The following is a 14,260-nucleotide window of genomic DNA, read 5'->3' as shown; positions in this document are numbered from 1 at the left end:
TGAATGAATGAAATATTCTCATTGAATACTTTGTTCTGTACAAAGTTGAATGTGCTGACAACAAAATCACACAAAAATCATCAATGGAAATCAAATTTATTAACGAATGGAGGCCTGGATTTGGAGTCACCCCCAAAATTAAAGTGGAAAAACACACTACAGGCTGATCCAACTTTGATGTAATGTCCTTAAAACAAGTCAAAATGAGGCTCAGCATTGTGTGTGGCCTCCACGTGCCTGTATGACTTCCCTACAATGACTGGGCAAGCTCCAGATGAGGTTGCAGATGGTCTCCTGTGGGATCTCCTCCCAGACCTGGACTAAAGCATCCGCCAACTCCTGGACAGTCTGTGGTGACGTTGGTGGATGGAGCGAGACATGATGTCCCAGATGTTCTCAATCGGATTCAGGTCTGGGGAATGGGCAGGCCAGTCCATAGCTTCAATGCCTTCATCTTACAGGAACAGCTGACACACTCCAGCCACATAAGGTCTGGCATTGTCCTGCATTAGGAGGAACCCAGGGCCAACCGCAACAGCATATGGTCTCACAAGGGGTCTGAGGATCTCATCTCGGTACCTAATGGCAGTCAGGCTACCTCTGGCGAGCACATGAAGGGCTGTGTGGCCCACCAAAGAAATGCTACCCCACACCATTACTGACCCACTGCCAAACGGGTCATGCTGAAGGATGTTGCAGGCAGCAGATAGCTCTCCACGGTGTCTCCAGACTCTGTCACGTCTGTCACATGTGCTCCTGTGTGAACCTGCCTTCATCTGTGAAGAGAACAGGGCGCCAGTGGCGACTTTGCCAATCCTGGTGTTCTGTGGCAAATGCCAAGCGTCCTGCACGATGTTGGGCTGTAAGCACAACCCCCATCTGTGGATGTCAGGCCCTCATACCACCCTCATGGAGTCGGTTTCTAACCGTTTGTGCAGACACATGCACATTTGTGGCCTGCTGGAGGTCATTTTGCAGGGCTCTGGCAGTGCTCCTCCTGTTCCTCCTTGCACAAAGGCAGAGGTAGCGGTCCTGCTGCTGGGTTGTTGCCCTCCTACGGCCCCCTCCACGTCTCCTGGTGTTCTGGCCTGTCTCCTGGTAGTGCCTCCAGCCTCTGGACACTACGCTGACAGACACAGCAAACCTTCTTGCCACAACTCGCATTGATGTGCCATCCTGGATGAGCTGCACTACCTGAGCAACTTCTGTGGGTTGTAGAGTCCGTCTCATACTACCATGAGTGTGAAAGCACAACCAACATTCAAAAGTGACCAAAACATCAACCAGAAAGCATTGGTACTGAGATGTGGTCTGTGGTCTCCACCTGCAGAAACACTCCTTTATTGAGTGTGTCTTGATAATTGCAAGTAATTTCCATCTATTGTCTATTCTATTTGCACAACAGCATGTGAAATTGATTGTCAATCAGTGTTGCTTCCTAAGTGGACAGTTTGATTTCACAGAAGTTTGATTTACTTGGAGTTATATTCTGTTGTTTAAGTGTTCCCTTTATTTTTCTGAGCAGTGTATTTATTTTTTATTTTATTCTTTTTTTTACAGGTTCTATGGTACCCGGGTCCGGAGGAGAGTCTCCTCCTCTCCAGACCCGGGTACCATCCGCACATTGAAACGCTTGGATTCCGCATGTACAGATCCAGTGATGCGGATTCCATGCTATCCAATGCAAGTCAATGGCGGCGAAAACGCAGCGCTTCCGCAAAATAATTGGTAGTGCTGCGTTTTTTTCCGCAATGATAATCCGCAGCGGAAGTTTCCACAGCATGTGCACAGCACATGTGGATTATCATTGGGGAACATGGCAGGCCTTCTACCATGCGTTTTTTAAGCGTTTCTGCAGCGTTTTTGCCGCTGCGGAAACGCTTAAAAAACGCATCGTGGGCACATAGCCGGCCCATGACACCCCATCGATCTAATTATTCTTTTGTCTAAAATAACCCTAATATATTAAATTCTTGCTCCTGTGTTCCTGATAAAAGTTGTCAAGAGATGATGATTTTTCACTGCTTAAGCATGCTACAGACTGGGAGGAATATGCAAACACCCACTATAATTATGGGTTTAGGTTCGGAAAGTGTCTGCACTTATTAATGGTTATTAAAGATAATCTTACCTCTTTAAAAAGTAATTTCCATATTGGAACAATTCCAACATCTATTATGTTGGGCCCACAGATAAGCCTCCTGTAACGACACCAATTTTCAGGTTGTGTTTTATTGTATAGCCTTGCTACATTCAAATAAATGCACTTTATGCAAACAGTAAATGGTCTTAATAGACAATATCTATTAAGAAAAGAGGACAAAAACGTATCACAGAGAAAGAATACAAAAATACTCCAACAGTTCTCCATTGGAAATATTACCCCTCTATTGAGATACAGCCATTTTTAGGTCAAAAATACGCAACACTAATGTGAACAGAGCCCATAGTGCAATATATCCTATTGACATCAATGAGGCTAGATTGTGCTACTGTTGGTGTCAAAAACACAGAAAACCTTGCCTGAAACCCTAATAGAGAAGAGAATAAAAATGCAAACACGCAAAGCTTCTGTATCACATGGGCTTTTCTGAGTAACGGGACTTTCTTGTGTAAAGGCTTACCTGACATCCTGCTCCTCTTTCGAAAAACCATTCCCAAAATTGTCATGTATGGATACACACGTGTAATGATCTTCTAAGATTCTGGAGCATAAATATTTCAAATATAAGATACTAATATGACAATAACAATACATTTATATGGAAAATACTTTCCAAAATCATACCCAGACTTGGTAAACTGATTCCTATCGTCATCCCATATGTACCGGATTTTCTGCACTCGTATGTATCGTACCTAGTCAAAAAATATACAATAGTGAATGATGAAAAGTCATTTTTTCCAACGTATTCTTTGGATAAGGCCACATTCACACGTTCAGTATTTGGTCAGTATTTTACCTCAGTATGTGTAATCCAAAACCAGGAATGGAACAATCAGAGGGAAAGTATAGTAGAAACACGTCACCACTTCTGTATTTATCACCCACTCCTGGTTTTGGTTACAAATTCTGATGTAAAAACTGATCAAATACTGAACATGTGAACGTGGCCTAGAGCAGTAAAAACCATTGTGGGTCCAGCTTTGCCCTTCCCCCTGTAACTACAGACTGTGAGCTTCATGTGTGTAGTATTCTTTGAAAATAAAGAAGTGATTTTATTCATCTACAGAATTTGCAGAGTGCTGTATTTCTCCTGTTTTTCTCATATACCTCCATAGTTGCAGTGTATAATATGTCTAGACTTTCTGATTTCAAGGCGCAGTGGTTCTAAAGTAACTATCTGTTATTGTATCTGTACTGCTAAAGCAAATAAGTCACCAGGTTTTCTCTATCCCATCTGAGAGAACCATAATATAGGGGCAGAAAACCTGATTCCAGCGATGCATCACTTACTGGGCTGCTTGCTGCAGTTTTGATAAAATCACTGTTTTATCTGCTGCAGATCTAGAAGTTCTCTGAATGTTGATATCTGTAAAACTCTGCCCACACCACTGATTGGCAGCTTTGTGCCTATGCACAGTGTACACTGAAAGCTGCCATTCAAATGCGGGGACGGGATCATATAGAGCTCATGAATATGTTTGACTACCTGGTAGCAGTATTACTAGTCCTTTAGTGATGATCTGCTGATAAATCAGTGATTTTAGCAAAACTACAGTAAGCGGACCAGTAAGTGACACATTGATGGATAAAGGGTCTCTGTCTCTACATTATGCTGCTCTTGGATTAGGTAGCAAAAACCTGGTGACAGATTCCCTTTAATTGGGCAAATCTGAAAGTGTTACAACTGTCAAACAAAGAAAACAGCCTAATCCTGCCACAATTCAGGGGTCTTTTGAAAAGTTTGCCAATCTCTACTGATGGTGCTAAACATGAAAACTCCTAACAGCAGCATACCCAGTGCCAACTGCAGAAAAGTGTACTTCTTGCAGCAAACATACATTATTAGCAATGTAAGTATAATAAATGATTGCTGTTTTTGAAAAAATTTCAGGCAGGGAAAAAACCTATAAGAAGTTGCATTTTCAACTTTGGATTGATTTAATAAAAAAACAACATCAGCAGCAATTGCATACAATAAATGTGCAGCACACAGGGTTGGACTGGGGCACAGGGACATCGTAGAATTTTCTGGTGGGTCCGGGTTCTTGGCTTGCCCCCAAGCAAGACGCACGGGGGCCCGCTGGTTAACATGGCCGCCGGTGCACCTGCACCGGGGCCCGGAGGTGCAGGGGGGCCCTTGCAGTGAGGCTGATGAGGGCAATCTGGACTGCTTCTCGGATACCGAGGCTCGGGGGCCCATGACCAGATTGCCCTCATTGTGTGCGGCGGGCAGGGAGTGATCCCTCCAGCTCCACTGCTGACAGGAGGAAAATGGCAGTGGAGCAGAGGGATACGTCCTCTGTTTCCTGCCCGGCACTTTATCCCTGACACAGGCTCGCGTAGCTTGATGACATTATCATGCAAGGCGGGCCTGCGTCAGGGAGAAAGTTGCCGGCAACGAGGATACTACGGGGGAATGAGCAGCGAGGTAAGTGTTTTTTTTTTTAAACTAATACACTGGGATGAGGGAGAGCAATAATGATGGAGGAGGTGGGGGGAGATATGGCTTGGCAATGATGATGGAGGAGGTGGGGGGAGATATGGCATGGCAATGATGATGGAGGAGGTAGGGAGAGATATGGCAATTATGATGGAGGAGGTGGGGGAGATATGGCAATGATGATGGAGGAGGTGGGGGATATATGGCAATGATGATGATGGGGGAGGTGGGACGAGATATGGCAATGATGATGGAGGAGGTGGGGGGAGATATGGCATGGCAATGATGATGGAGGAGGCGGGGAGAGATATGGCAATGATGATGGAGGAGGTGGGGAGAGATATGGCAATGATGATGGAGGAGGTGGGGGGAGATATGGCTATGATGATGGAGGAGGTAGGGGGAGATATGGCAGTGATGATGGAGGAGGTGGGAGGAGATATGGCAATGATGATGGAGGAGGTGGGGGAGATATGGCAATGATGATGGAGGAGGTGGGGGGAGATATGGCAATGATGATGGAGGAGGTGGGGGGAGATATGGCAATGATGATGGAGGAGGTGGGGAGATATGGCTTGGCAATGATGATGGGGAGGTGGGGGGAGATATGACAATGATGATGGAGGCTGTGGGGGGAGATATGGCATGGCAATGATGATGCAGGAGATGGGGAGATATGGCAATGTTGATGGAGGAGGTCGGGGGAGATATGGCAATGATGGTGGGAGAGATATGGCATTGATGATGATGGAGGAGGTGGGGGGAGATATGGCAATGATGATGGAGGAGGTGGGGAGATATGACAATGATGATGGAGGAGATGGGGTAGACATGGCAATGATGATGGAGGAGGTGGGGGAGATATGGTAATGATGATGAAGGAGGTGGGGAAGATATGGCAATGATGATGGAGGAGGTGGGGGGAGATATGGTAATGATGATGGAGGAGGTGGGGGGACATGTGGCAATGATGATGGTGGAGGTGGGGGGAGATTTGGCAATGATGTAGGAGGTGGGGCGATATGGCAATAATGGAGGTGGTGGGAAAGATATGGCAATGATGGAGGAGATATGACAATGACGGAGAAGGTGGGGGAGATATGACAATGATGGAGAAGGTGGGGGAGATATGACAATGATGGAGAAGGTGGGGGAGAGCAATGATGGAGAAAGTGGGGGAGAGCAATGATGGAGGAGGTGGGGAGAGAGCAATGATCGGGAATTATTTGGATGCTATATGCTGTTAATATCAGGTATGGTCATGGTGTGGTGATATTTCTCCCTTGTATGTGGTATTATTCGGTCACTATGTGGTGGTAATATGTAGTCCAGTCATGGTGTGGCAGTATTTCTCCCTTGTATGTGGTACTATTGGTGTTGGTATAGTGGATTGTGTTTTGTATGGCGGTCATTTGTTCTCTCTGATATTAATTAGGAGAAGATTATTTATTTCCATTAGTGATTAAATACTTGGAACAAGATGCACTTACAGGGGTTCTCCGGGGAAAACAAGTAATCACCTATCCACAGGAAAAGTGATACGTTATTGATTAGTGGAGGTCTGAATGCTGGGACCCGCACCGATTGGTAGAATGTGGAGTTTTTATCCCCATTAGACAGGTTCATGTGCGACTTGACCACTGATCCATTCATTCCCTCAGTAGCTGTTCTTGTTTTTTCTGGAAGCCCCAAAGAGAATGAATGAGGCTTCGGTCAGACGTCCCACCTGCCGCTGCATTTTAAAATGGGGATAAGTGACCTGACAGGAGTAAAACTTCCCCATTCTTCCGATAAGTGCATTTTATAATGTTCGGACCGACACGATCAATAAGTGATCACTGATCCTGTGGAGCTGATGGATCGGTGATAACTTGTTTTAACCGAAGAATCCCTTTAATGCAAACTGCCATAATTGTACATCCCAGTTATAGCGGTGTACAGAAGATGTGCAGGAGCCGCCTGTGCTTTACAGTCGACGCTCCACTATAACGGGGATATCGGCTAACAGGTATTTGCATATAGCCGTAAAGTGGGCCCCGAGGATCAATTCCTCCTGTGGGACCCAGACACCCCAGTCCAACACTGGCAGCACAGGTTAAATTTTCTTGACTGTACAAGTTAAATACAAGCTGCAGAGTTTTCCTGTGGTCTTTTATTATTTACAAGTGGTTATATTCAAATGAATGTGTAAATTAGGAAGCAGATCTTTACATTTACACATACTTAGTTACACCTAATCACTCATGTATAATAGGGTTAACCTACATATCATCTAGTTCCTGTTCACACACTTATTATTCCTTTAATTGTAGGTCAGTGCAAAGCTGAAAACAAGAAATTCTGTTTATAGAAAAAGATATAATATAATTATAATATTCTGGCCCCACAGTTTTATCGTAGGCCCTGAACAGTGAGAACACCGGTGTGGATTCTATGTATCGTCATTTACTGAAAATGCAAATTCTAGGAAACATGCTCAGTTCTAGGTCTGCAGAAGCCCACAAATTTACATCACAAACACCCATATGAGCCCAAAAAACAACCCATAAGCAATGCAAACAGTATACATGGTAATCATCCACACAATACTGATTGCTTTTATTAGTATTTTGCAGTTTAAAGCTGATTCATGCAGTCTGAACACAGGAAGCATGAATCAGAGACCGGCTTCCGCATCCTGAACATCCATGTTCTGCCCTAAAAGGCTGTGGCGTATCAGAGATTAACAGAGTTGAAAATATGGTCAAGGAGAATTTGACTAGTCCAAGAAGCAGATCCTCCCTTAACTCACAAGTCTCTCCCTCTGTGTGTGTCAGGGTGATCTGTCGTTTTTACTGAGCTAGTGGGGAAAAGTCAGCGGGGGCCATTCCTCTTGGACTAGTTACCTAGATCCCTGGCACACTTACAGTTAGCTAAGTTTTTCTCGTAAACACTACAGCATTTTGCAGTAAAACATGTACCAAATCCCCATTAGGAATTGAAGATTTGACTATTAAACAAGATGGCGTCCTTATACTGCCATTCCTCTATTCTGGAGCCCCCTCCTCTGCTTCACAAGATTGCCGCCACTGTCTCAGACTTTGCTATGGCTAATGCTATAAGGAAGGCTACAAAGCCCCTTCCACTGACATCTGACAGGACTGACACCTTTGGCTGACTGGTCCTATTAGGGGTCAGCCAAAGCACAGGAAGAGAATTAGTCTTTCTTAGGCTACGGTCCCACTTTCAGTATTCCAGTCAGTACTTGATCCGTATTTTAACTCAGTATTTGTAAGCCAAAACCAGGAGTGAGTGAAAAAAGCAGAATTGGTGGTCTTGTTTCTATTATACCTTTTCCTCACCTGGTTTTGGCTTACAAATGTTGAGGAAAAATACTGACCGAATACTGGCAAAATACTGATAGTGGGGGCGTAACCTAAAAGCGTTTTCCATAGCAAAATCTGAAAAAGCAGTAGCCAATTTGTGAAGCAGACAATGGGGCTCCAGGGCAGAGGAACCAGACTTTGTTAACTATACATGTCCTGTGTGTAGTCATTTAGACTGAAGGATCGCTTTAAACAGGACCTGTCACCGGATCAAAAGTTGCTCTCATTTTATTTGCACTGCTCCCCTGAGTATACTTTTTTTTTTTTTATAAATCAGTCATATGGTTCCAGATATATGATCCTTTTCATTTAGTGCTAAACTTTATGGTCTTTACAAAAGGGCTCACAGGATCCTCTGGGGCATGTCTGTAGGCTGCTTTGTATTATTACCCTGTGAGCTCTTCCGCCTTGGTAAAGACCATAGAAATTAGCACTTAAAAAAGATGGCTGTTTAAAAAAAATGTATACTCACAGGAGCAGCAAAAACTGGCCACTTTTGACCTGGCCAAAGGTTCCTGAAACTAAGCCATGACTGTATGACCCTTGTGGAATGGTTCATTGTTCTACTGTAAGTGCCCTTCTCCAATAGGAAAATAGTTGCAATGAAGGGATGAACTTGGGCAGCCATAATACTTAAGTAAGCCATACTGTCTAACTGTCCATCCACAAGAAAAGTGGCGTCAGCAATGTCAGATAAATCAAAACATATTGTTTTATGTAGACAATTTATATGCTACAGGATTCCAAAAATTGTCTTACCAGTAGTTTAGGTTTAATCACCGCCTTATTAACGACTGAATCCACATCATGAGTCACAGCACTGAAAGACTTGTACTCCGGGGCAGATAGCTGAATTGTGAGCACGTTTTTCCATGTATGTTCTTTGAAAGCATCCTACAGAAATACAGCAGTAGATTAATTCAAAGAATCATTTCACCCAGTACAAAACACATCACAAATATGACATCTGAAATACATGTTATGTTTATGGAAATTTAGAACAATCCAATGATCCAAGCCATAGGGTAGTATCCTTCAAAAAAGTTTTATTGACACCAGTGTACACACCAAAAAAGAGACATGCGACATTTCAGCCACACAGGGCCAATTTCCATGGAAATTTAGATCGTCATATGGCGAGTGCAGGTGCATGGTGCGGGCTCAGTAGCTGAACTGGCTCCATACTTAGCAAAAAAAATACTGACCGTATACTGACCAAATACTGATAGTGGGGCCGTGGCCTAAAATCAACAACTGGAGCTAGGTCTGATCAGTTTTTATCCATGTAAATGTTCCTGTCAATCTCAGATAGCAACATTTAATTGATTTTGATTGTAAATAACCTGAATGCTCATTCGGGTGCCTATCGCTATCCCACAATGTCTGTCCGCTATTTCATCCTTCTCTGTTAGATTTCTAAAACTTAACATGGACAAAACAGAATTCATCATCTTTCTGCCATCTCATTCAACCCCCCCAACTGACTTATCTATCAACGTCAATGGCTGTATACTATCCCCAGTCCCTCAAGCTCGCTGCCTTGGGGTAACCCTGGACTCTGAATTCTCCTTCAAACCACATATCCAAGCCCTTTCCACTTCCTGCCGACTCCAACTCAAAAATATCTCCCAGATCCGTACATTCCTCAACCATGAATAAGCAAAAACACTAGTGCACGCCCTCATCATCTCCCGCCTTGACTACTGCAACCTCCTGCTCTGTGGCCTCCCTTCCAACACTCTCACACCCCTCCAATCCATCCTAAACTCTGCTGCCCGACTAATCCACCTGTCCCCCCAATATTCCCCAACCTCTCCTCTCTGTCAATCTCTTCACTGGCTCCCCATTGCTCAGAGACTCCAGTTCAAAACCCTAACCATGGCATACAAAGCCATTCACAACCTGTCTCCTTCATATATCTCTGACCTAGTCTCCCAGTACATACTTGCACGCAACCTTCGATCCTCACAAGATCTCCTTCTCTACTCCCCTCTTATCTCCTCTTCCCACAATCACATACAATTGATTTGATCCCGTGCATCTACCCTACTCTGGAACTCTTTACCCCAACACATCATACTCTCGCCGACCATAGAAACCTTCAAAAGGAACCTGAAGACCCAACTCTTCCGACAAGCCTACAACCTACATTAACCATCGCTCCACCATACCGCTCCATGAACAGCCCACCCCTCACCTACTGTATCCTCACCCATTCCTTGTAGACTGAGCCCTCGCAGGCAGGGTCCTCGCTCCTCCTGTACCAGTCGCCGTCACGTTTTGTTCAAGATTATTGTAATTGTTTTTGCTATATATACCCCTTTTCACATGTAAAGCACCATGGAATAAATGGTGCTATAATAATAAATAATAATCATAACATCGGAATTGCTGTTTTTTGGTCGCTGTACTGCTCCCCAAAAAGTCAATAAAAGGTGACTAAAACTTCATATGTACCCTGAAATGGTATCAGTAAAGATGACAGATCACTTCACACAGGTCCACAGTGGGGAAAAAAATCACCCTGCTATAAAAGGGTTAACAGAGGCTGATCAATATGAAATGCATATTAACTAAATGCATGTAGCTAATTTTTATTTTTTAATTTTAATTATTTATCAACCTATGTAAAGTTATGAATCTTTGTAATACACGTTTGTGACAACACAGCTTTTCTTCTTAATTATGCCAGACATACTTTCTGATAGCCAAGAGCAATATACCTTTATTTTTATGTTGACTTTTTTAACCTGTGTTCTTCTTTGGTTAATTAACACAGACTATTGTTTGAATAATACTCAATGTTGACACTTGAGTTAAATGTACTGCAACTCATTGTCTGCAAATCTTGCAAGATAGGGTAATGGAGCAATACTGTTTGAGAATATGCTCATTACGTATTATACCAAGCCAAGGGAGTTGGTGAGTTGCCGAGCTTGAGTTGTCGAGCAATGGAGGACAAACTATGCAAGCTGGTTAAATGCTCAAACAATGAGTCATGAGCTCTTTCCACATTCATCCCTGACCCTTGACCTGTGAATGATGGCTTCAAGGACAATAGTGATCTATAAAAAGGGGGTCTCTACCTTTATTCGGTGTCATTCTACAGCATGTCAGCTTAGGGGACTTCGGCCCAAGCTGGAGGAATACAGATTGGCTTCCTTGACCATTACTGAACCCTCAGAGATGTCTTGAAGACTCCAGGTTGGGACAAACAGATTACCTGGCCCCAGAACTCACAGCTCTCAGCTAGTTTCCTAAGCTTGTCGTTACCTCCTCTCTTTGGGGGCCCACCAAAAGCGGGGTGCCACTGGTGGGGGTAGTCAGCACTGGAAGCCCCAAAATCACAGCTGTTCTATCCCAGGCGGGCCAGCGGAAGGGTGAGGACTCTGTAATTTGCACCATCTTGGGTACTTGCTGGGACTGTTTATTGTCCGCCTTGTGGTTCAATAAAGTATTGCCACACTGTTTTACCCTCACCCTGTGTTGTCTGAGTAGTGCTACGCCCACGGAAGACTCCGTGTCTTCACATATTGGTGGCAGCGATGGGATACTACTCAACCCAGCAGATCTGGGGGAGCTGCAAGGAGACTGGTGTTGGCACACACCATATAAAGAGCTCCACAATCAGGGAGACATGTAGACAAACCCAGCAGACCATAGGGGAGGCATACACAGCGGGTTTCGGATGCTACCAAAATCAACCCCACCAGCCTGGCCTTGGGAGGAGGATTGGAGAGGATATACAGCAGCAACAAGAAATGGCAACTACAGGAGTTGTGCCAGCTTCAACGGATTGAATACCAGGCCACCGACACTCATCGGATTTAATTCAGGAACCATAGGATGCTGAGGACGGCATGTGTGGACGTAATGGACACCAATCTCTTCTCGTCAATTGCATGTGGAGTTTATTTGCAAGGAAGACCTCAGAGATTTGCTCTGAGGAAACTGGATGATGCAAAGTTTTGTTCTGATGAAGGTGAGACCTCTTACATTCGTGTCTGTGCTTAAAAACATGCTGATGGACTGTCTCCAATAAGTGGAGAAGGATGATTGGGATCCTATCATGTCTGGCTAAGTAAGTTTGGGGGAGCAATGTGACGATACAGCCTATATTCTTAATAAGCCAGACATTTAGATTTGTTAATCCAAGAGAAATACACTATTATCTTTGCATCTCAATAAATTAGAATATCAGCAAAAAGTTAATTTCTTTCAGTTCTTCAATATAAAATTGAAACACATATATTATATAGAGTCATAAAAACAGAGTGACCTATTTCAAGTGTTTATTTCTGTTAATGTTGATGATTATGGCTTACAGCCAATGAAAACACAGAAGTCATTATCTCAGTAAATTAGACTAATTAACAAAAAACACCTGCAAAGGCTTCCTAAGCATTTAAAAAGGTCCCTTGGTCTGTTTCAGTAGGCTCCACAATCATGGGGAAGACTGCTGACTTGACAGATGTCCAGAAGGCAGTCATTGACACACTCCACAAGGTCCCAGAGTTCCAATTTTCATTTGGAAATCAAGGTCCCAGAGTCTGGAGGAAGCGTGGAGAGGCACACAATCCAAGCTGCTTGAGGTCTAGTGTGAAGTTTCCCCAATCAGTGATGGTTTGGGGAGCCATGTCATCTGCTGGTGTATGTCCACTGTGTTTTATCAAGACCAAAGTCAGCACAGTCGTCTACCAGGACATTTTAGAGCACTTCATGCTTCCCTCTGCTGACAAGCTTTTTGGAGATGGAAATTTCATTCTCCAGCAGGACATGGCACCTGTCCACACTGCCAAAAGTACCAATACCTGGTTTAAAAACAACAGTATCACTGTGCTTGATTGGCGAGCAAACTCTCCTGACCTTAACCCCATAGAGAATCTATGGGGTATTGTCAAGAGGAAGATGAGAGTGTTACGAATCTGGGTGGTGGAACCTCTGTGCTGTGATACAAGGAAGGACCAGAGGGGCGTAACTAAGTGCCTACCCGTACCGACCATGGCCACATGGCAGCTTAGTCGACTCTGTGAACCAAGGAGGGACCAGGAAGGTGAACCAGGTGCCACTCTGGGACCAACCTTGTGTGAGAGCAGGTGACTCCCACGGGACTGATGGCCGAAGCCGACAGGCACAGCAGATGAGCACGGCTGGTAGACAGGCAGGTGATGGGGGTAGACAAGCAGGCGGGCACGGCAGCTAGACAGGCAGGTGGGTACGGCTGATAGACAGGCAGGCAGAAACGGCTGATAGACAGGCAGGCGGGCACGGCTGATAGGCAGGCGGACACGGCTGCTATACAGGCAGGCGGACATAGCTGATAGGCAGGCGGGCACAGCTGATAGATAGGCAGGCGGGCACAGCTGATAGACAGGCAGGCGAGCACGGCTGATAGACAGGCAGGCAGGCACAGCTGATAGACAGGCAGGCGGGCACGGCTGATAGATAGGCTGGCGGGCACTGGAATCTGAAGGCTGGAGAGAGTGTTAGCACACAAACAACAACCTTGCACAGGCACCTCCATTTTGGAGGGGGTGCCTTATATAAGGGCAGTCCTCTGGCCATCGGCTGGGGACTCTTTAGGATGGTGCGCGCGGCCCCTTTAAGAGGCAGGGAGCGCATGCGCGCGCACTAAGTACAATGCCCAGGCAACAGTCATTATTTTGGAAGGGTCAATGATGTGTCGAGGCTCCTCCTCTTGGTCGGTAGACAGGAAAGAGCGGGACAGAGCGTCAGCTTTAATATTCTTGTCTGCCGGGCGGTAAATGGAAAGTAAAACTGAAACGAGCAAATAACAAATACCATCTGGCCTGACACGGATTTAGTCTTTGAGAGGTCTGCAAGTAAGCGAGGATTTTATGGTCAGTGTAGATGACCACTGAGTGCAGAGCCCCCTCAAGCAAGTAGCGCCACTCCTCCAGCGCTAATTTGATGGCCAGCAGTTCTCGGTCTCCTATGGAGTAATTGCGCTCGGACGGAGAAAAAAGTTTGGAGAAGAAGCCGCAGGTCACCATTCACCCTGACGAGGATTTCTGGGTGAGCACTGCTCCGACCTCGGAGGAAGAGGCATCACCCTCCAGGAAGAACTGTTTATTGCAATCTGGACAATGTAGCACTGGAGCGGAGGAGAAGGCTTGCTTAAGAGAGACAACGGCACTTTCCGCCTCGGAAGTCCATTCCCTGGGATTTGCCTCTTTACGGGTGAGAGCAGAGATGGGAGCAGTCCGGGAGGAGAAATGAGGAATGAAGAGGCGGTAAAAGTTAGCGAATCCCAGAAACCGCTGAATA

General features: G+C 45.0%; 1 protein-coding gene across 1 annotated transcript in view; it reads right to left on the bottom strand.

Moving 5' to 3' along the window:
* LOC141259317 (probable cation-transporting ATPase 13A4) overlaps positions 1–14,260 on the bottom strand; it is a 184,094-nt gene that overhangs the window by 132,417 nt on the left and 37,417 nt on the right. Inside the window, exons 3-6 of the mRNA XM_073675071.1 lie at positions 8,732–8,866; positions 2,789–2,859; positions 2,625–2,705; positions 2,132–2,201 (exon numbers count right to left, since the gene is read on the bottom strand). Coding sequence (XP_073531172.1) covers positions 2,132–2,201; positions 2,625–2,705; positions 2,789–2,859; positions 8,732–8,866 — 357 coding nt within the window. The remainder of the gene's footprint in view (positions 1–2,131; positions 2,202–2,624; positions 2,706–2,788; positions 2,860–8,731; positions 8,867–14,260) is intronic.

The sequence above is a fragment of the Phyllobates terribilis genome, unplaced genomic scaffold (genome assembly GCF_046119375.1).
Source record: "Phyllobates terribilis strain yellow unplaced genomic scaffold, ASM4611937v1 Scaffold_3__8_contigs__length_932513732, whole genome shotgun sequence".
NCBI classification, from domain to species: domain Eukaryota; kingdom Metazoa; phylum Chordata; class Amphibia; order Anura; family Dendrobatidae; genus Phyllobates; species Phyllobates terribilis.
Note: the sequence above shows the minus strand (reverse complement) of the source record. Positions and strands in the feature narration are given on the sequence as shown.